The sequence below is a fragment of the Paroedura picta genome, chromosome 11 (assembly GCF_049243985.1).
Source record: "Paroedura picta isolate Pp20150507F chromosome 11, Ppicta_v3.0, whole genome shotgun sequence".
In the NCBI taxonomy this organism is placed as follows: domain Eukaryota; kingdom Metazoa; phylum Chordata; class Lepidosauria; order Squamata; family Gekkonidae; genus Paroedura; species Paroedura picta.
Window position 1 is genome coordinate 39,476,774 of NC_135379.1, and position 23,486 is coordinate 39,500,259.

The following is a 23,486-nucleotide window of genomic DNA, read 5'->3' on the forward strand; positions in this document are numbered from 1 at the left end:
TTAATAGCCTCACATAAAAATATCTGCTTTGGGAAGGACCTACTGCATATATCTCATAGGTTCTAGTCCACAAAAGCTTATAGTGGAATAAAATCTTGATAGACATTTTAAGGTGTCACTTACCTGTAGTTCTGCTGTAGTGGACTAATACTTCTGGAATTATTGCATAAAATCTAGAACTGGATGTACACCTTCTGGTTCCCCCTCATTATGCTGGTTCCCCCTCATTATGTTTGAATATTTTAAGGTTCCCTCTTTGTATTCATTGAGTGCAGTGGCATAGGATTGAGTCCTGCTGGCTTCATTCCATTCTCCTCCATTCCACAGGCATCACTTATATTGTGGATGGGCATTGCAAGCTTCAGTATTGGGGGCATAAAAGAGATTTGTTTGTGTGTTGCATTTTCAGTTTCCTGTTAGCACTTCAGAAAGATAATCAATATTTGGATTATGGCACAACTCACTCACAGCATGTTTTCTTTAAATTGCAGGGAACAAGAGGATATCGAGGAACTAAAGTATGTTGTCCTTTAATATGTGGAATATATATGTCACACAACTGTATGCTTAAAGCTTTCCCCTTAGAACCTTGTGAAAAAGGAAGCTGACACTATCTGGAAAGTCCAGTTTAGATGAGTTTTTAATGTAGTTTAATAGTATTAAGATGGTTAGATGAGATCCTTTAAGCTATCGAATAATGTTTGTGGCCACTCCGACTAGTGATTTGAAATAGCATTGACCAATGACTGTACTTTGCAGGCTAACCAGCCAGCATCTGTGCAACCATAGGCAAAATGCCCCCTGTTCTTCACTTATTTCTCTAATGGATTAAATATTTCTCTAATGGATTTAAAATATTTTAAAATTCTGCTCCCCCCAACCCCAGTAGAGACCCAACACAATTTACAGCCAACAAAAGGGTAGAATTAGAACTGATCCAGGTATACCCATAAATCCATGAAGCTGCCATATACCAAATCATACCACTAGTCCATCATGCTTGGTATTGCCTCCATTGACTAAGATCTCAAATGAACTTCTTTCACATTCCCTACTCCTTATTCCTTTATAACTGGACATGCTGGTGACTGAACTGGACCCTTTTGCATGCCAAAGCGATGCTCTCCCATGGAACTATGACCACACCCACTACAGAATATTACCCTGTGGACAGATACACTAAACAGCCAGGGGAAAAACAATCTGTGTGCTCTTTAGAGCAGAGAAATTGTGTACCAAACAGTATCTAGAGAGTGCTCTAAAGAACTTTATCACATGCATTCTTTTTAACATTCTTTCAACAGGGTGAAAATGGTAATGACGGTCTTGATGGGATAGATGGAGAAGAGGTATTGTCCATGCAGAATGTGGCGTTGATAATGAATGGTTCAAATGAGTTGGGGGATGATGGTTCAAAGAAGTGCATAACTTTAAAGAGCAACAAAACCAAACAATAAAAAGCTTTAAAACAGCCAAAGTGCCTACTCATCATGCAAAACAGAGCTCTTCCACGAGGCGTTTTTCTGAGGCCAGGAGGTGGTCCTGGGGATTAAGATCGGGCTCCCCTCTCCCCTTAGGATCAGGGTCAGTATTAGACCGGCCTGACTCAACAGGTCCCCAGTGACATCATCCCAATTTTCAATCGGCCGTCTCTGGCCCACCCACCGGGCTCGTGTGGGATATAAATTTAAATTGTGTGTTGCCATAGATTGGTTTGAGTTTAAAGTGGTATTTAATGAAATTTTAATGGGGGTTTTATTGTTATTGTATGTATAGATTGTATATTGAAATTGTAAACTGCTGCAAGCCAGTCTTGGGAGCGGTGCTCATACAATTCCAACTATAAATAAGTAAATAAATTACAGTCATGTATTCAAATCTCATAACTATTTGAAAACTGCTCACCCAGAGAGAACTTCAGACTCATAATCTCCAGGAGAGAACTTCAGACTCATAAACTTCAGAGAACTTCAGACTCATAATCTCCAGGAACTCATCTGTCCTGGACTTCCGAAAGGCATAGGCTGCGTTTCTATGAAAAGTGTGTTCTGTTCCTTAGAATAAATGCCTAAAATGTATTCATTATCAAGTCAATGAACCTTTTTTTTTCCTTTTGGCGATCTAGGGAGAACGAGGAGTTCCTGGATCACTTGGACAGAAAGGCAACAGTGGACGAAGGGTAAAATTGATTAAATATTTCAATCCTCGATGGAAAGTCCAATAGTTTGGGGCCTGTGGGCCAAATCTCTGGTTCTTCTGAAACTGCTGCATAGGTTTTTGTGTTAAGATTTGGATTGGATAGAAAGGTCGTTTATATATATATGACCTAGCTGGGCTGGGTCAGCTTTTCTCTAAGGGCATTACATGTATTTGTAGAGAGTTGAGCATGTTTAAAGTTCTTTGAAAACAAAAAGATAAATTCTGTTTCTTTGTTGGATTCTTGCTATACTGGAATAAAATCTGAGGATGCAAAGGATTATAGTGAATAATATGAGGTACTCATCATGTTTTAACCTCTCTTTTTTTTCCCACTGATGAAGGGAACAAAAGGCCCCAGAGGAGTGCCAGGTGAACATGGACCAAGTGGTTTAAGAGGATACAATGTGAGTAATGGTGCCTGTTATGACCACAAGTTGTACTTTCCCTCTACTTCTTTGTGTTTGGCCAGATGACTGTAATAGCGAATAAGCCCATCAATGTCTTCTAGCCTCTGAAACTCAGTGCTAGGAGGCAAAATGATGGGTAGACCTCTCATTTCTGTGTCTTGGTTGTTGGCCCTCCAGTGCAACTGGTTGTCCACTGTGTGAAACTAGATGCTGGTCTAGATGGACCATTGATCTGATCTAATGGGATTTTTCTTATATTCTTATGCTTAATTGATCCTCAAGATGAAGCTCTCTTTCCAGTTCACAGTCCATATGCTTATGATATGTGTACATTACAATGGAAGGACTGCCAGCTCTGGGTGGGGAAACATCGAGAGATTTTGGGGAGGTTGGTTTGGAGAACTGAGCACGGTACAGTGCCGTAGAATCCACCCTCCAAAGCAGCCATTTTATCCAGGGGAACAGATCTCTGACACCTGGAGATGAATTGTAACAGCAGGAAATCTCCAGGCCCCTGGTGAACTTAACTGTGGCACAGTGATACAGTAGGGGCCTTGCAAATAGAAGTCCCAAGGTTCAGTCCCTGGCTCCTCTAGTTAAAAGGATCTCAGTTATGTGTTTTGGAAAGGCCTCTAACTCAGGGGTAGTCAACCAGTGGTCCTCCAGATGTCCATGGACTACAATTCTCATGAGCCCCTGCCAACGTTTGCTGGCAGGGGCTCATGGGAATTGTAGTCCATGGACATCTGGAGGACCGCAGGTTGACTACCCCTGCTCTAACTGACTGAAATCCTAGAGAGCTGCTACCTGTTAGAGTAAAGAGTGCTGAGTTATATGTTAAAGGCAACACAAATGTATTGATGTGAGAAAATTTCACCCAGTTTGTTCCTGGAGGTCACCGGAAACTGAACATACACTGGGGTTCCAGTAACGCGAGCACAACTGCTTTTCTAAAAGATGTGACTTCAAAAAACATTTTAGGTCCAAACCTTTCTGAAGACCTCTAACTAGATTCACTCTCATCCGATTAAATTATACCCCCAGTCATCAAGCCAACCACTCAGGTTTCATGCCTGAGTTTCAGAGCTGTAAAGAATGGGCGGTATAAAAATCCAAATAAATAAGTAAGTAAATAAATAAATAAATAAATAAATAAATAGCCAGCCATCAGTGTTATTTCCTTTTGCTGGTTCAGGGAAAACACAGTAACTTTGGTTTGTGGGCCCATATCCAAATATCCTTTTCTGTGATCCATATCTTTTTGCAGGGCTAGCAAAGTAGATGCTGAAACAGACTCTGTTTGTTTGTTTTCAGGGATATCCTGCAGTTGACAATGATGTCGTTGGTCCTCTGGGTGACAGTGGAAAACCAGGGCGACGGGTATTTAAATCTCTAAAAATTGTACAGAGCAAATAAATTCCCAATAAAAGAGACCTCTTTTACAAGGCTGAATATTGTTTGCCGTTGACAGTGAAACAGTTGTTCATATATCCATGTTAACCTTTGTTTGGGTGCTCATAGCTTTGCATCAGAAGTCAAAGGGACCACTAGAGCCATTTTAACTGGGATCCAGCAAACAAAAATGAATATCACCTGTACGTTGTTAAAGAGCAGGAAGACTGAAGATTGTAAGTCAGCATTCCTGTAGGTCCATCAGTTGGCTGAGAAACCAAGAACAATTTAAGCCAACAGTGAGGCAAGGACTGAGAAGCCCTGCAAGTGGCAACTGTGTTAAGTTGCATTCTGAATATGACTGCTAGAAAGCAAGAGGCATGCCAACGTGTTGATCCATAGATCCATTTGATTCTGGCAGATCTGTTGGATCACTTGGGCAAACAGTGCTTGCCAAGAGCTTCTGAAGAGAGAAAAGTTTATGTTGTTTTGAGTCCTTAAGGTCAGGCAGCTCAACTACATTTGGATATAGTTGGGTGCAATGAAGCCTTGGGATGGATGGGACTATGCATCTTGAATGACAATCATCACAGAAGATCACAAGACTAGTCATGTTGTCTGGGTAAGAAACAAATAATAATTAAACAATTTTATTGTGACATTGCAGGGGGATCCAGGAGCTGATGGCAGGCAAGGAGGACGAGGAGCCCAAGGGGCAAATGTAAGCAGTTGTTATTTTAGAGAGAGCATACAAGAAAGAGAACCAAATGTTGTAGCTCATTTTATACTGACATATTATTCCCTTTTTTGTTTGATTGTTTTATGGTTGTTGAGCAACCTAAACATTTGACAAAGGTCACCGATCTCAAGGTTAGAAAGTTTGATCTGTGGCAAAATGTTTACTTCACAAAATTAACAGTTTGATCCTAAGTAGAGTAACTCCCTTCTAAATCCATTACAGTGAATAGGCTTAGAAGAGTGTAACTCTGCTTAGGAATGCATGGTTGATTTATCAAGAAATTACTGCTTGTGCTAGCTGTAATGGACAGTGAATAGTTAGTGCTTTAGTCAGTCCTGGTCTGAAAACCCTGAGTGACAGGAAATTCAAATGGAATTCTACAGTCAAGAATGTCAATTAGAAGGGCAATTAAAAATGACAGTTGAGTGTGCAGGAAAGTTAAGCAGAGTGAAAGGATCAAGAAAGATCCTGAGTTAGGGAAGTAGAACAAGTGGTCTTTCTCTGAGATAAGTAGCTCCTAGCAGAGTGATCCCTATCAAATGGTTAAGAGCAGTTAACTTTTCTGAATGTTTCTTCATTTACCTTTGAGACAAAGAAGCTTACGCTTGTTTATTTTAGCAGAAATTTCCAAGAAATCTCTCTCCTCAAAGATCTGCCTGTATAACAAAACAGCTACTTGTTTATGACAAACCAACTATTGCTTATAGTTGCCTATTCTTCTAAGTCCTAAACCTGATAGCTACCTGACCCTTTCTCCTTAAAACTGAAATAAAGCAGTTTAGTAGTTTTGAAGTACTGTCAGCCTCTTGTCAGACAAATACAAAAGAAAGATTTTATTTGGTTTCTCTGTTTCCTTGACTGGGTCAGCAGATACCTGTATACATTAAACCAACTGGGTGAGACATACAGAGAAACAAAGAAGAAAAAGGTCTTCTGATCCAAGAAAAAGAGAAAGGGACCCAAAAGGAAATGTTTTCACGCCACAAGGCCTTTAACTGTTCAGCTGGTAGAAGCGTTAGTTAGTTTTCCCAGTTGGAGAGCTGCTTTCCCCTTGTGTCTTATCAACATGTTCCAACTTGTCATAAACTGGAAAACATTTTGACAAATTGGTGGCACCTCCTTTAAACAAAGGACCTTCAAGAATGGGAGAAGTAGATATCCCAACGCTTAAACAGGGCAATAGTGTGTGACATTTCACATAGACATATGGTTTTGAATGCTAATGTTTGTTCCAGTTCAGGATGTAACAATTGTTTTATCCCCCTCACATAGGGTCCCAGTGGCTTCAGAGGCCATCCTGGCTTAAAGGTCAGTAATCCCTGTATATACCTGTTGTCAAAGTATTGTTATCTGGTGGTTCCCTGTGTCCTGATGATGAAGTGTGTGCTTTATTTAAGGGATATGAGATGGTTGGTGGGATGGAGGGGAAGGTTATTCTAGACAGGATTACTGTGGGCCTGCTCTGTGAACTGGGGCAGGCTCAGGATTCTAGGTAGAAGTTGTTGATGTTTTGCTGGAGCCTCTCTAGTCCAGATCATGAAGATAATTATCAATATACCTCAATATTCTCCAACAGGGAATTGGAGCTGAAGAATAAGAAATGAGGAAGCGTTGCTCTCAAGTCAGCCATAAATATGTGTGCAAATTAAATGACAAACTGTCCCCAAATTTGGAGTAATTGTGGATGAGGGCATTGTAGCAAGGATGCTAAGCTAATAATGGTTTCAAGGTTGTTGTGGTTATTTTTTAAAGATAGTGTTGGATTACAGATTACAACTGGGCAATAATTACATAATTCCTTCCTATAGTAGACTGTAAGCCGTGGTAGTTGTAAATGTTTGGAACTGTCCATTCTTCTTAGCTTTTCATGTTGTATTTGACAGGGTTTACCAGGAGAAGATGGGGAACAAGGTCATATTGGTGAACCTGGATTACAAGGCCAACGGGTACTTTACTTTACAAGCTTTGTGGAATATCATTATTTAATATAACATGGAGCATGTTATATTCATGCCATAGGGTAGGTTGTAGTGAATTCTCCAGTGGATAAGCGTGATTGACTCCAGTGGATAAGCGTGATTGACATCCAGGGGTCAATCAGGGACAGATCATGTGATATTTCCTTGGGAGCACTCTAGCTACTATTGAAGGAGGAAGGGGATTTGTTGCCTTTAGTGAAGAGCAATAGAAGGTGGCAAATGGGAATAACGGGAACCAGTCTCACAGGATGATGTAAGGCTGCTAAGTGGTACTTGGTGTGAGTGCAAGTAATGATAGCACTCATTGATTCTGGGATCTGCTATCCACTGTGAGCATGTGTGTTAGGAACCTCAGTGGCCTCCACCTCTGTCTCTCTTCAGGCCTGCTAGGAAATGCTCTTCTGCATTTAGTGATAGACAGTAGCTTACTAAATAATAATAACCCAGAACATCATCATGCAATCTTCACCTTAATGTAAGCCAGGTTGACGGGGGGGGGGGGGGGTTTGCCTGTTGCATCTTCCTCCTCTATCATCCCACTATGCTGTGTACATGCCCATGCTTCACTAGCTGCCTTCTGGGGTTGCCAGCAACCTCCCCAATTGTTCTTGTCCTTTGCAGGGTAGGGAATTGACCAGCATTTACTTGGGATTCCTGAGTGCTGAGGCGATTGGGAATAAAAGCCTAGTCTATCCTTGTGCCTAATACATCTGTTCTACTCTCTTCTTTCACCAGGGTACCCCAGGCAGACAAGGTGTTCCGGGACTTCCAGGAGTACAAGGTTTACCAGGCCCCCAAGTAGGTTTTAACATTGAATGTCTACAACAAGCCCTTCTAAACTGATCTATGGTTCTTCATCAGACAAAAATGGAATAGTACAAGGTGACAGGTACCAAGGAAACTGAAAACTACATTAGTAACTTGGCCTTGAAATCCATTTTCCTTGCCCAGCTGTCTATCTGCCTTCTTGGTTTTTAAACTAATTTTTCTTATACTGCCATAGCTTCTGTGATTCGTTTATAGTCTTGAATGTTTTTTGTGTGATCACTTTGCTCAGGATCATATTACATATTACATCTGTAGCTTGGTAGTCTACAGTTGCAGTTCCTCACATTCCCTTTACAGCTACACACATGGGTTTTTAATTTTAGAATATGAAGCACTTTAAAAATACCTTTGAGTTTCTTGCACTATTTTAATGCATGTGTGAAGGTGTAGCAGAAAGCAGAGACAATTTGTTTTTAATTAAGCTTGCATTTCAGTCAATATAGGCTGATTTACAAGAGGCAGCCTTCCTTTCCCTTTCCTCATGTCCCATGGTTATATAGTCCAGTTCCGATTTTGTTGACTTAGTGTATGACATTTTTGAAAGTCCATCCCTTCTATGGACTGCTTGAATTCCAGACGCTATCTAGCATTTAATTCAGGAAGTATCAGAGAACATATTGAATGGCATGAAAGATCAGGATTATGGAAAAGTAACACCATTTAATAATTTAACAAAGTTTGTATTCTGATGATCATTAATGTGTGTTTCCTTTGGGGAAGTCTACCTCTTACTTCATCTTTGTTGACATATTAGGGGGGGGGACCCTTGGCTTTTGCTTCTAATGTTGGTATTAAACAGATTGTATTCACCATTCATCCTTTCCTTATGAGACCGTATTTGTTCCACCAAACTTTTATCTGCACAAGAAACTCCCCACCCCCGGACTGTTTAGGTTCTGAACAAGTCATCAAAACCCTCTTTTCACCAAATATGGATTGTGGGCATTAGATTGACTATAAATTTTTAAAAAATTAAATATTCATTCTGTGAGAGGATTTTTCCATGAGTCATGAACATGACTTCAGTTCCAGTTGTTATAACTTTCTTTGTAGTGCTCTGTTCAATATCATTACTAGACTCCTCGATCATATGATAGATAAACCATAAAAGCTATTTGATTGCTTGCTAACAATTTCCGTGGTCAGGAAAGTTATTAGAGATGAAATACAAAAAAAAGGTGTGTGTGCTTTGAACAGAGGAGTTGCTTTTTCTTAATGTGACTCTCAATATGTGTTTCTGATTGGAGGGTCGTCCAGGATATATGGGACCACTTGGATCTCAAGGGAACTCAGGACATAGAGGACCAAAGGTAGGCACCCCTGGTTTCAACAATCCCCCTTGCCATTTCGGCAAGCCATTTGAAGATGTCCGATTTAAAGTAAAAACCTTTGTCATACATATCAATTGATCATGGCGGTAAATATTGGCAGATGGGGGATACATACCCTTGATTTCATAAGTATAGGAGGAAACAAGAATTTTGGTTTACCCATACTCCATTTAGTCTGTCAACACAACACTGTGGGGTATGTTAAACTGAGAGAGAGCGATGGGACCAAGCTCACCTAGTATATTGGAATATGCATTATCTGTACTGTGCATGATTCAACAATTTATGAAATATATCCCACAGGAGCTTCAGAGGATATATATAAGCGTATTTAGATAGGAACTTGTTGGTATTTGTAAACAATCTCCCCCTATGCCGTGATTGGCTCAATTGGAGACCTCCTTTAAGCATACTTCCTGCCTGGTTGCCCCCAGAAGAAGAACAGTTAGTCAGTTAGACTTCTAGGAGTCTCTCCCCCCCCCCTCTTTGCAAAGTTATTTCAATTCTCAACAAATTGAAGAGAATAAAATTACCTATGTCTTCTTGGGGTCCCCATTGGGAGAAAAGTAGGATAAAAATGAATAAATACAATTTGGGCTGCTTGTTTATTCAACTTGCCTGTCACAGGCTATCCATGAAGTTCATCATCACTTCTGTTTTAGAGACGGTGAACTTGTTCCTCAATGGTGTTAGTTCAGGCTGCCTACGAGGGCTCATATGATAGAATGTCCCTGCATGAAAGGAGATTCATACCCACAGAAAACAAGCATGTCAAAAAGAAGCCTAGGCTAGAACCTTTCCATCTAATAACTAATTTTCTTTGGGGGAAGGAATATTTGTATGGTGCAGCAATCATTCCTATTAGCTTCATAGCTCAGTGAGGACTTGGCTATAGACACCTAGACCGTTTATGCACTGGAGGTTTCATGCCGAGCTGCAGGCTGGAGTTCTAGTCATAGCAGGTTGCCCCACCGCTTCCTGCACCCACATGGGAAAGCTTTTGGCCTGGTGCACCTCATCTGCCCCTGATTTGTGCTCCTGCACGGGAGCTGGGGCAGAGAAGTTCCCAGTACATAAACGATCTTACAAACGGGTCAGTAGCAATTTATGGTATTTGGTTGCTAATTTCTCTCTCATCCCATGAAAGGGTGAACAGGGTGATCCTGGAGAAAATGGCCACTCAGGACCATCTGGATCAAGGGGCTTGCCTGTGAGTTTTGATTTTCTCTTTCTGAGTTTCTTACTTGAATCTTATTTGAGTTTTTTTTAAGACAACCTTTGTGACACTGAGTTGATTCAAGAACTGTTGCCTCATTTAATTTTCCTCCATTGTATTAAAATCACAATTCTAGTAGTTATTGTCATTTTTATTATCATCATTGTTATTAACATGGATTATTCTTGTTTTCAGTAACATTTTCAAATTCACTTCAAAAGGAAAGATGTATTTCCTGAGCATGGAATGTATAGCTCTGCTTCAGTTCTTCATTAAAAGGGATAGGGAGAGCAGAATTTCTCATGTTAAAAATCATCTGCCAAATTTGCTAAATAATGGATGGCAAAACTCAAGTCTCACTAAAGAAACTTGAACTTTAGCAGCTGTCTTTGAGTTGGAACTGAAATTAAAATGTCATTCTCGACACCTGGATTTCATATTTTTTTTCTCAGTATCAAAACATGCACATATGACTCCAGTACATTACAACTTTAATATAAACATTCTTAGGAAGATGATTGTACCAATGGAACAAACATGTCCTTCCTTTAGGTACTCTAGGGAATCGCAAAATATGAAGAAAAACAGATGAATCAAACAGGGAATTCTTAGCTTTTGCAGGCCTTGTTCTTCCATGGCCATAGCTATTTCTTCAAAAATACACCTCTTGACCCTGCACACACTCCATTCAGGAGGGTTTGCTGTACAGCCCTGTTATGTTTTTGGCATCCTGTGGTTACATTTAACCAACCATTCATTTTTCTGGTTTTTGTAGGGACTGGATGGTAAAGATGACTATGGAGCGCGAGGAAAGAAAGGTGCAAAGGTGAGGCAATTCTACCCTTGAGTGGTACCATCAGGTTTATAATCAACAGTGCTGCAGTCAGAACTGGGAGGTACAATCTATACGGAATACTGCTTTAAAAAGTTGCACAGAAATACATGGGAGTGTTCAATTTTAAATTTTATTTTATGGGACTTGTGTGGAATGATTTCCTGTCGGATTATACTTCAGATGGTTGATGATTGAATACTCACTGCCATTCCGCACCCAGAAAATGAAGTGAAAGGGTTATCTCTTGTACATGCTTTTTTTAAACGTCTTAAATGATGTCATCAGCATCCAGCAGCAAACCGGCAGCTACATCCTCCATTGTAAAGCACCAGCTGGAGAATCCACAAAACTGGATTTCCCCAACTATGTTGCACAAATGGGAGGTTGCGCAACTAGCAACCACTAGCAAAATAGCTGTGCATAACCAAAGTGGCCAGAAGTAGCGTGATCTCCATCTCCAGTGCCCGCCCTCGTGCCTGCCTCCCTTCTCCCTTCTCCCTGGAATGGGGCTTTTCTTCTTTTGGTAGCAAGCTGTCTGGAGCGACAAATACGCGTTGCTTGATCCAGTTGGCACACAAAGCATGTCTCTCACCCCCCCCCCCCCATAGAAATCGGGAAAATAATTACTTTTGTTGATCTTAAAGTCTCATAATTAAAAAATGGGGTGGCATTAAAATATGCACTATGCATCTATGATTAGATGCATCTATGATTAGAGGCATAGGCATAGCAACGGAGAATTTTTACCTTAAGAAAAAAGAGATTCCTTGCATTGCTTTCCCTTTAAAACCGAGAGAAAGGTGATTGGCTGGCTGCCATGATTGACAGGCGGGGGGAGGCTTGCAGGTATAGCGAGTCCCTCTCCTCCGCCATTTTCATCAGCTGTGCAGAGTGCCAAGAAGCATGAGAAAGCAGGAAAAGAAAGCAAAAGCGCGAGGAGGTGAGAAATGGCGGAGGGCGCGATTTTTAATACCGCTAAGCAATTGCGCTGGCTTAACGCTATGTTCTTGGATGTGTGTAATGGCCCTCATTCACACCCATGCACATCTGGGCATTCATTTTCCAGCTGGGGATTTCAATTTGAACCTGCTCTTGGACTATAAACATGTGATGAAAAAAATATAATAATTTTAAAACGATGTTCACTGTTTTTCAAAGTTGTTTCAAAGATATGAATTAAAGCATGGGGATAAAATTAGTTTCATGTTTCCCTAAAACCAGGGGCAACCCGGATTTTCTGGATACCCTGGATACCAGGTACACTTAAATGATTAATTTTTGTTTCCTATAAGTATTGTCTTGAATGTTGTACATCTTTCCTTGATAGTAAAATATCACTTCCTTTGCTAGGGAGAAGATGGTGATGTAGGCGTCCTAGGAGATAAAGGCATCAAAGGAATTAGAGGACAGGTAATGATGTTAAACATTTCTGGCTATCTTTGAGTAGAAATGAAAGATTCAGAGAATGCTAGTTTTAACAGTACCAAAATGGACATAGAGAGGTGTAACCGTGCTTTTAATGGCACTGTAAAGTCATGTTTAAGATTTCAGCTGGTGCAGCTGTCTCAGTGGACCTTGGACCCAGGCGTACCTGGAAATGACATCATGACATTTTTAATGGCAGCCTCCAAGTGGGGCTGGTGGAGTCTCCTGGAATTCCAGTTGATCTCCAGATTGCAGAGATCAGTTACCCTGGAGAACTGGCTGCTTTGGAGGGCGGACGCTAAGACACTATATCTGCTCTTTGCTCTCCCCTACTCCAAATATCCAGGCATTTCTCATCTCAGCATTGGCAGCCACCTCCCCATGTGTTCCTTTTCTCCCCTCTCCCATTTCCTGGCAAGACTAGCCCAGGTAAACGCCATGGGGAAGGAGGCAGGTTTGAGGAACAGGCACCTGGCACTTATTAGGTCTTTTCAGAAAGTAGGTGGGGCCTTTTAAAATGTTTACAGTGTTTATAATGCTGACAGTGGCTTTGTGTAATGTACTTTCCCGACAGCAGGGTGAGATTTTTTTAATATAGCAGGATTTGGTTCTGACTAAACACAGTTGGGCTGCATGGCTCTAACTGGAACTTTTAATGCACCTAACTGGAACTTTTCTGGTCTCCCAAGGATGGAGACTTTTGGGGAAGGGTTGCCAACCCTGAGTTAAGAAATTCCTGGAGATCTGGGGTGGAGCCTGGGAAGGGCAGAGTCTGAGGAAAGGAAGGAGCTCAGCAGGGATAGGATCCCACCCAGCCCACTTTCTGAAGCTGTTGTTTTCTTCAGGAAACAGGGTTGGCCCTGGTAAGCAGTGGGGTGGAGACCCCCAAGAAAGACCAGGGTTGCTAATACCCAGAGGCAGACAATAGCAAGTGACCTTGGAATATCTCTTGCTAGGAAAATGCAGCTGCAGCAGGAAGAGTCAGACTGCTGCCCCTCTAATGTCCTCACATTTCTCTCTGCCCGCTTCCTGCCCTCAAATTCCTGCCCGCTGCCCATGGCGAAGCATTCCAACTCAATTTGGAAACCCCTAGGCCAGATAGGGCTCTTCTTATGTTATCTTATAAAGTCTGAAACAACTTTCAGAAACTTTCAGAAACTTATAAAGTCTGAAACAACTTTCAGAAACTGATTCTTAATGATCTCTTTGCATTTTTTTAGACTCAAGGTGGCATGCCAGGAGAACAGGGTGATCCAGGAGCCAGAGGACCACCTGGAATAAGGGTAACATGGATTTAAAAGACACACAAAATGTATCTAATATTGAAATCTGTGGCTGGATATGTCTTACTGTTCGACTATACAAATTCCAGTCCATCCGGCCCCCCTCTGATCACTGTGAACACAATTAAGGACTAAACTTGAACACAATTAAGGACTAAACAGATCTCAGAAGCTAAGCAGGGTCAACCCTGGTTAGTATTTGGATGGGCGACCATCAAGGAAGTGCAGGGTCTATACACAGAGTCAGGCCATGGCAAATCACCTCTGAATATCTCTTGCGTTGAAAACCCCGCAGGGTCAATGTAAGTCAGCTGCAACTTGATAGCAAAGGAATATTAATCAGAAGAAGTTCATATTATCAGCAAGATCCAGGAAGTAGACAATTCCTGCCAGATTCCTCCCCTGTAGATCCTTAATTTGCCCCTTAATGTCTCCTTGGGGATGGTGGCGCCAATGAACTATGGTGGGGCATAGGAGGTAGACAATTTCCAATGAAGTGTCTTCCATTAATAGAAATCCTTAGTCTGGATCCAACCTGATTTTTTTATTCCGTATAACCTATAAACCACTTTATATTCTGTGCAGACTCAGGTGACAAAACTGTTGAATATCCAATTAAGACTGCATATAAGGAATTGTACTATTTAATGTTTTCCTGTGTAAAAGCTCCTGTCAGGCAGTAAACTGTGTTCCCAAGAAAAGCTGCATTTGGCAAGATTTTTACATGGAGGAGCATTCAAAAATATGATACTAAATTTGCAGTTTGAAACAGTACATCCCGAATTTCCCATACCTCATTCACCTCTTGCAAAATGTAAAGAACACCTTTAATTTTGTACTCCTATGTTTTCATTAGAAGCTAGACAAATAATTTCCACTGTATATAAATTCAAAGGCATAGTTTAGTCCCTGCTAACCATTACGGTTAACCAAAGTCTCCCAGGCCTTTTCTACATGACTGATTAGGCTCTGATGTCCATTTGTTTGCATCCCCCCCCCATCCTGCGTGGAATTGAGCCCCTTCAGGGCTGGCCCGACTTACCCCTCAGTTGTCCCACATGAAGGGAACTCTCAGAAATCCACGTTCCATTTTTTTGATGCAGGATCCAATGGAGTGTATGTTGTGGCTGGGAAATGTCAGGTCATCCTGATATTCCCAGCCATCCCACCCCCCCCCCCAGGATCCCCCCCCCCCCGCAGCATCACTTCTGTCATTTACACCAGCAACCTCCCCTGTCCCTTTTTTAAAAAGAAGGCTGGTTGTGTTACAATGCAATTCCAGTATAACAATATTTTTTGGGGGGCGGGGGGGGGAGCCGGTGAAGAGCAGCATGCTGTGCAGGGAAGCCTTGGCCCTAATCCTGTTGTTGTTTTTAGACATGATTATTGTGCTATGATGCTGCACTGTTTTAACAAGCAAGGACTTTTTTTTTCTTCCTGGAGGACTGAAAATAAGAAAAGCCAAGACACTGTGTATAAATTTCTTTTTCAAAAACCAAGTACAGCAAATAAATGATCGACAATTAAAAAAAAAGAAAGGCAGTCCCTCGGTTGTCGCACACGGACACAAATCTGGGGGCAAATGGGAGGTGGGTGGGAAGTGGGGCAAGGGCTCTTCCATGCAGATGTGGGAAAAGATCAGGAGAACCACCCCCCGGCAAAAAAAAAACAACAGGGGTCATTGTGACATAATGGTTGGGTGAATCTTCCATATGCAAATGCTCCAGATAGTATCATTGTCTTTGCATTTCTACCCAGGTGTTAAGGGAGAACTGTACTACCTGTTAAATGTGAATGTCTTATAAACTGGCCATCTGTGTTCACCACCTGTGAAGTAACAGCACAGAAAATTAATTGAGGCATGGAGCATGATGGGTGCTAGTCATGTTGTTTTAAAAATCATATTTGAAACTTGATATCTCTGTTTTACAATAGATATTACAGTGCAGTGTAATAGTTTGATTTTATAAGTTTATACTTAATATATTTTTTAGGGTCAAAAAGGACCAAAAAACCCAGTAACTATGGAGGTATGTATAGACTCCTTTCTCACTACCAGTTCAAACTACTTATTAGATTAATTGCTAAATGACCATTCTAATTAGTGGGATTCTTAATTGCTAAATCTGAAAATGGGAAAATATAGAAGGAATAGCACTGCAGCTACTTAGGAACAGGCAGACTGACAAGGCAATGGCATTTGGTGGCGTGAAGAGGGTAAGGCAACTGGGCAGTCAGTCAGTAGGAGGAGAACCTAGAGGTAATTTTGCTTGGACAAGGCATGAGGGTTGGAGAACATCAGGCAAACAGAGGCACCCAGACTGCAAGGGGAACTATGGAACCGCAGAGCAGGCATTGGAAGAAAAGCAGTGTCCTACCTGAGGTTGCTAGGTGGAACCAGGCTGGTGGTGAAAAGATGTGGGGATGTCGTTTGGAGCACCCTGTTGTGCTGACATCCCATAAAAATGACACCAGCATGTCAAAGATGTTGGGGGCAATGCTCTGGTTTTGGGGCAAACCTCTATGGTAAAGTTTTGTCCCCAAACCAGAGTGGGTGTTGTGCCTGCTCCCCCCACCCAAAACTTGCAGAGCTGCTGTTGATGTGTGGAATCTGCTGTAGAGCTGCAAACAGCCACTCTGCAAGTTTGGGGTGAGAGGAGTGTATGTGACAATGGCAGGAGGCGTCTGTGGGCAGCAGAGCTGCAAATGGAGGCTTTGCAAGTTTGGGGGGATTTCCCTTGCTTTCTTGAAGTGGGGTGAGGGGCCAAAATGGGGATCCCCAGGTCCCATTGGGAGGGTTGACATCCGTGGTCCCACCCCAACGCATTCAGGATTAGGGTACCTCATATATGTAAGTAATCATGGTAGCTACAATTTGCAATCATTCAAGAAAATAATGAGCCTGTCTTCTCCTTCTCCCCAAGGGCTTTACGCGGGCTGGGACCCACATACCTGAGGGACCGCCTATCGCTCTATGCTCCCCGCAGGGCTCTGCGCTCTGCGAGTGAGAATCTCCTGGTCATTCCTGGCCCTAGGGAAGCACGCCTAGCCTCGACCAGGGCCAGGGCCAGGGCCAGGGCCTCTTCGGTGGAACGAGCTCCTGGGAGAGCTGTGGGCCCTGCGGGACCTTTCAACATTCCGCAGGGCCTGCAAGATGGAGCTCTTCCGCCAGGTTTATGGTTGAGGCTGGGACTGCCATAGTACATCAACTGCTCTCCCCCGGGCTTCTTCTTGAACATCGTTGACCTCTTTCTCCTTCCCCCCCCTTTTAGGAAGGGGGTTTTATTATTGCGCCGCCATGTTGTGATGGTTTTAAGTCTTTTAATGGGAGTTTTAATGGGGTTTTAAGACATTGTAACCCGCCACGAGCCAGTTGGGAGTGGCGGGAAATAAATCGGGGGGGGGGGAACAGTGTGGGTTTTTTTATGCTGTTATAAGGGAAATGCTTCTGCCTAGCAAAAGTGAAACTAATAGAGGCAGAGACTGCAATAATGAAAGGAACCAGAACACAAAGAAAGAAAATCATGATGTGTGTGTTTGTTTTCATGGGGGAATTGGGCTGTTCAGCTGGGGCATTGTAGTAATCTATAATTACAAAGGATTCCATTTTCATAATTATTGTAAATAATAATAATGAAAGAAACACACAAGTTTACTATTTACGCCAGGAGTCCACGAGGTGATATTTGTGGGCACCAGGGTGTCCACCAATATCATGCCCACGTAAGTTTTTAAAAAGTGTGAGGGGCTGTTCCTCAGCAAGGCTTTTTGTTGGCTGTGCAGATTTTGCAAAATGTTGCTTTGCCAGCAGCCACCACCACACAAGTATCTTTGCTGTGCGACTGAAGGTAAGCTGTGGATGGCTCTGCCTCCTGAGGCAGACACTTTGTGTTGGGATTCCTGTGCCTACAGTCTCAAAAAGGTTGAGGACCCCCTGATCTAGGTTGTAAAATAGTGGAGTAACAACTAATTATCAGCTGCAGTTGGAAAACTGACATGACATTTTCAGTGGGAGCTCTATTAAGTAATTAGACCTTTAATAATTTTTGCTTTCCCCTTTTTACCCATAGCCTTGTGAACTTGTTAACCTTGCCAGAAAAAATTGCCGTAAGTACAGAGCTACTATGGTGAATTCTTCCCTCCCTCACACACAGGACTTTCCCTTTATTTCTTCTTTCTTGTTGAGAAGCCCTTATATCTATTTTCTTATTTTTTGTTGGTCTATGGCTGTCCCACCCTTTTACATTATTATATACTTTGATATTATTACATTATTATATACTTTGCACTCATTTCTCATGCTAGCAAAGTTATGCTCAAAATCCTACAAGCTAGGCTCCAGCAATATGTGGACCGAGAACTTCCAGAAGTACAGGCAGGATTTCGAAGAGGCAGAGTTAAGTGAGGGAACTCAGAACTGAATCTAAACATAAAATGTGATTTAGCTCTTTGTGCTATTGTAGCACAAAAGTAGACTTTCAGTAGGTGTGAAACAAATGCAGACATGCAGTCTGAAAGCTCTGCCTATGAGGCTGGGAGTTCAATTCCAGCAGCTGGCTCAAGGTTGACTCAGCCTTCCATCCTTCCAAGGTCGGTAAAATGATTACCCAGCTTACTGGGGGGTAAACGGTAATGACTGGGGAAGGCACTGGCAAACCACCACGTATTGAGTTTGCCATGAAAACGCTAGAGGGCGTCACCCCAAGGGTCAGACATGACTCGGTGCTTGCACAGGGGATACCTTTACCTTATTAGGTATTATGTGTATTTGTATATGAAATGTATAAAACAGAAATAACAATTGAAATTAAAACAGTTTTTTATACCCCATCTAGCTTGCTGTTTAGGTAAGCAGATTTTATGAAAATTTCTATTATTATACCAAAAAAAAAAAAAAAACCATAATGTCTACATGCTGGAAATTCCCTGACACATTTATTTTGTTCCAAGGTAAAAACCAGTGTCCAGTATATCCAATGGAAGTGGTGTTTGCCCTTGATATGTCTCAAAATGTTACCCAAGGATCCTTTCGAAGGATGAAAGACATTGTGAGGTCTTTGTTGAGAAGTATAACCATTAGCAGAAGCAATTGCCCAACTGGAGCCCGTGTGTCAGTTGTGTCATACAACTCTCATACAAAACACCTCATCCGGTTCTCTGAATACCAGCGGGATAAGCTTCTAATGGAGGCTGTTGAGAGAATACCACTGGAGAGGTCCTCGGGCAGACGGAACATTGGGGAAGCCATGAGATTCGTTGCCAGGAATGTTTTAAAACGACATCGACGTGGTGTACTCATGAGGAAAGTTGCAGTATTTCTCACCGCTGGCCCATCACAGGATGCCACCTCCATCAACACAGCCATGCTGGAATTCAGCGCACTCGATATCACACCTGTGGTGATTGCCCTCCAAGAAGTACCTAATGTCAGACAGGCTTTTTTGGTAAGTAGACTACCTTAAAAAAGAAATCATCATGTAGATCAGGGGTAGTCAAACTGCAGCCCTCCAAATGTCCATGGACTACAATTCCCAGGACCCCCTGCCAGCAAATGCTGGCAGGGCCTTTTGGGAATTGTAGTCCATGGACATCTGGAGGGCCGCAGTTTGACTACCCCTGATGTAGATAGAGGACAACGGTTAATGTGTTCTAAACCAATGGCAATTTAAAGAACAGTTCAGCTCTTTGCTTATATGATCTGTCACAACGGAGGGGTTGATAAACGTATTTTTCGTTAGTACGGAAATATGCCTGCACGTAAAAGCTACACTGTCAAGAAGAAGGCTAGAATACAAGGTGTCCTATTGACATCCAGTTTTCTCTGTGACTGGGTTTCATTTTTAAAAATAATTTTAGGAGCCATGAGTAATCTCAAGTTGTTCTGCTCATAAACAGATGTGCTACACAATTGACTATTAATTAAGATGACCAGATTTTAACATTGGTAAAGCAGGACACCATTGACCGGGGGGGGGGGGGGAGGGGTTCTTGATTAAAATTTTGTCTATATGGAGCAACAAAAAGTTTCATAGAACGCATAGAACACAAAAATAGTATTGTAATATATATTTTTAAATTTCAACTTAAGTACAATTTACCAGATGCCCCCAGATGTCCCTTCAAAAGTGGGACAATCTGGTCACCTTACTATTAATGTCAATCAAGCCTCTGATGTATGATTTTCAAGAGAATCCTAGGTATGATAGACACCCTCCTTTTTTTTCTGGTACCTGAAAAACAAATTCACAGGGCTATTTATTTGTTTGTTTGTTTACTTACTGTATTTATACACCGCCCACCCCAAAGGCTCAGGGCGGTTTACATGAAACAAGAAACGATACAGGTAACTCCATTTGTAGTAATAACAAGGTGGTAACAACAATAACATTAACAATAACATTAAAGAACGGTGGAACTGCAAAGAGCATCAGTTCAACTCATACTGAGACCCAGTGGGTGGGGCGAATTTGTAGTGGTTGTCGTAGGAGGGAGGCTTGGGGGCCAATGGGAAGTGGTGGCTTAGGTCGACCTCAACCAAATGCCTGGCGGAGGAGCTCTCTTTTGCAGGCTCTATGGAACTGTTCAGGAACAGTTTAAGAACAGTTTCCTTAGAGTAAACCCCATTAAATAGACATCAGTATAGACCTATACAAGAGCCTCTTGTGGTGCAGAGTGGTAAGGCAGCAGACATGCAGTCTGAAGCTCTGTCCATGAGGCTGGGAGTTCGATCCCAGCAGCCGGCTCAAGGTTGACTCAGCCTTCCATCCTTCCGAGGTCGGTAAAATGAGTACCCAGCTTGCTGCTGGGGGGTAAACGGTAATGACTGGGGAAGGCACTGGCAAACCACCCCATATTGAATCTGCCATGAAAATGCTAAAGGGCGTCACCCCAAGGGTCAGATATGACCCAGTGCTTGCACAGGGGATACCTTTACCTTTACCTTTACCGACCTATAACGGCCCAAGTTTCCATAGATTTAGACCACAATTAGACTCGTCTCATGAGGTGAAATCCTAATACTTCCCTGTGAGCATGCTTTACTGAACAGCTCATGTGGCTACCCATCTGGAAGACCCATGTAGATAGCATAATAACATGAAAATCAATTAATATATACATTTAATGCTAGGGCTTCAAAATCGCAGTTTTAGCTAAGAGTATGAGACAGAAATAATTCAGTGGCTCATGCTGGCTTGTTATCACATAGTACAAAACAGTGTGCCATATTCTGAGTTCTCCAGAACATCAGTCTGGGTGTTTTTAAAAAGGGAGGGTAAGAAAAATTTGGGTTTCTTATATGAAGTCTTCCTTGGATCTATAATGAATTATTCTGACAGTTCTTCCTTGCAGTACATATCAACATGCATATGTGAGTTCTCAGCAAAAGTTTTATATTGATATATGCCATTAGCATTTGACAGCTAACAATTTTGCAGGAGGGATTAACATTTGCCAGGATCAGCCCACTTGGCAGGGAGCCAGTATGTACACCTGACTCCCTGAGGTGTTGGGAATCTCATTAAGGGACCAGCTGGTAAAAGTGCAGCTGATCCTGCTGGGTGGCCAAGGGCTGGAAGCCAAACAACCGAGGGAGCCAAATGAGATGGGCATCCGTTGGCTCTTGGTAAGGTTGGAGAGCCTCAGAGAGCCTCAGAGGCAAAGGCCAGATTGGCCTTCCTGGCTGGGAAAAGGTGGTTCCAGGATGCCTCTAGGCTCCATGTTGAGTGCAGCCAGACGGTTGTAGGGTGCAGATCTCCTCCCAGGTGCCCCAAATTGGGCCAACCCTCTGTTATGTGTTGGATGGAATAAAAGGCTGTGGCCATGTTAATGCCATTCCTGAGAGTTGCGTTTTATTTGGCATCAGTGCCAGCCTGCAAATCAATTGGCAATTTCAGACAGATGACTTTCATTAGTGTTTAGTAAAGTGTTTACTCATTTAACTAACTCAGACTAAACATCCAATGGAGGAAGGGAACCAAATAGGAGGGGAAATGAATTTCAAAATTAGTGGTCAGTTTAGACACTGAAATCAGAACATTATAATTTTGAATTAAATTCCAGTGGCAAAATCTAAGTTGCAACTTTTTGGGTGCCTTGTCTAGGCCATAAGTTTAACCATGTATTCACTAATTTAGAAGAAGAAGAAGAGTTGGTTCTTATATGCTGCTTTTCCCTACCCGAAGGAGGCTCAAAGCAGCTTACATTCGCCTTCCCTTTCCTCTCCCCACAACAGACACCCTGTGGGGTGGATGAGACCTGATATCACTGCTCGGTCAGAACAGTTTTATCAGTGCCGTTGCGAGCCCAAGGTCACCCAGCTGGCTGCATGTGGGGGAGCGCAGAATCGAACCTGGCATGCCAGATTAGAAGTCCGCACTCCTAACCACTACACCATACTGGCTCTTTATAATGTCAGAAGATAACTGTGCTATGACCAGAAGGGGTCACTAATTAAACAGTACATGGGTTAAATGCAGGAACAGACAAGGGAACAGAGATGGCAGATCAAAAGGAGTCAGCTTTTAATTTTTTTGTTCCAGATGTAAGCTTAATGTCTGATCCCTGAGGAATACATTGTAGCAACTTAATATCCCCTATACAATTTCCCTGGGAAATGTTTAGACCAGATCTCCAGAGTAGGATAAACAGCTGTTTTACATTTCTGAAGAAAAATCTCCATCCAGTCATCATCTAATCAGTGGAGTAGCAGCCCGGTTTGGTCAAGGGGTTGATAGGATGGGTTTCTTTTCCTTGTTTATGCTGATGTCAGATGTTGGACCTAAAGACACTTGGAAGGATTAAGCCATGTCCAATTGGCCATTTGTGTTTACTTTCGAAAAAATAATCATGCTGAAGGAAAATCCAAACATCTGTGCAGCATGAATCAATCCAAAATAGTCCTGTGATAATGAAAATAACATGGTTCTTCAAAATAGAAATTCTACCATTAATAATTTCAAAGTAATGTTAATCTCTCAGTAAATGCCGTGTAAAATATACTTGGTTCTTTTAAATTATTTTTTAAATTTTATTTGCAGTTATTATTCAGTAAAAAAGCTGAGTAAAAGCTTTACAAATTCACCTCCGTTTCTATAAACAAATCATATAGGTGTTATTAAATCCGTCTCGCTGTGCTAGTCAAAACTACATTTCATGTATTAATGCATCTGACTTTTTGCCTTGCAGCATAAGTAGGCTTTTATACTCAACTGAAGTGATTTCTTTCAGTTTCTCCAACCACTCCACATTATTTGGAGTTACCTTATTTGGTATCTTTGAAAGTTTAAAGTTTAAAACCTTCTGTCAAATGAAAAGTGTGCTCACGTGTTTGTTGCTTTATACAGTTTGTAGGAAAAGGCACTCCCATCTCCCGGAAGCTTGGGGGCAGGAGCGGAGGAGGAACCTTCTTCCTAACGCTATTTTGAGAACGCACATGTCTTTTGCGGATGTGTTGCAGGTTGTTTTCAGGAGTCAAGCACCTTTTTAAGGGGGAATCCACTTTTTACGATTCCCCCGCAACATGATGCGGGAGTGTTGCTGGAGCTGGAGTGCTGCGGTTTGTGTACGATGTCGTGCATAATGTCAGAAATGTAGGGTTTACAAAGTGTTACAATTCAGCTACATTTAAATTGTGCAGAATGGACCTGAGTATATCCCCCAAAGAGCTCTCCACTCAGTGAATGCAAACTTGCTAGTAGTCCCTTGCCCTAAAGAAGTGAGGCTGGCCTCGACCAGAACCAGTGCTTTTCGGCCCTCTCTCCCGCCTGGTGGAAGGAGTTGCCAGCAGAGATCCAGATCCTTCCAGAATTCCCAAAGTTCCAAAGGGCTTATAAAATGGCACTCTACCACCAG

General features: G+C 42.1%; 1 protein-coding gene across 4 annotated transcripts in view; it reads left to right on the forward strand.

Moving 5' to 3' along the window:
• The window catches only part of LOC143820505 (collagen alpha-4(VI) chain-like), an 88,761-nt gene that overhangs the window by 50,528 nt on the left and 14,747 nt on the right, over positions 1–23,486 (forward strand). For 3 of the 4 annotated variants that reach the window (XM_077303431.1, XM_077303433.1, XM_077303434.1), the window contains 19 exons: positions 492–518; positions 1,305–1,349; positions 2,126–2,179; positions 2,541–2,603; positions 3,921–3,986; positions 4,666–4,719; positions 6,010–6,045; positions 6,621–6,683; positions 7,452–7,514; positions 8,792–8,854; positions 10,023–10,085; positions 10,867–10,917; positions 12,148–12,183; positions 12,277–12,336; positions 13,572–13,634; positions 15,629–15,664; positions 17,705–17,741; positions 18,470–18,481; positions 18,585–19,078. In XM_077303431.1, coding sequence (XP_077159546.1) covers positions 492–518; positions 1,305–1,349; positions 2,126–2,179; positions 2,541–2,603; positions 3,921–3,986; positions 4,666–4,719; positions 6,010–6,045; positions 6,621–6,683; positions 7,452–7,514; positions 8,792–8,854; positions 10,023–10,085; positions 10,867–10,917; positions 12,148–12,183; positions 12,277–12,336; positions 13,572–13,634; positions 15,629–15,664; positions 17,705–17,741; positions 18,470–18,481; positions 18,585–19,078 — 1,386 coding nt within the window. The remainder of the gene's footprint in view (positions 1–491; positions 519–1,304; positions 1,350–2,125; positions 2,180–2,540; positions 2,604–3,920; positions 3,987–4,665; positions 4,720–6,009; positions 6,046–6,620; positions 6,684–7,451; positions 7,515–8,791; positions 8,855–10,022; positions 10,086–10,866; positions 10,918–12,147; positions 12,184–12,276; positions 12,337–13,571; positions 13,635–15,628; positions 15,665–17,704; positions 17,742–18,469; positions 18,482–18,584; positions 19,079–23,486) is intronic. The other variant, XM_077303432.1, reaches the window with a different exon arrangement.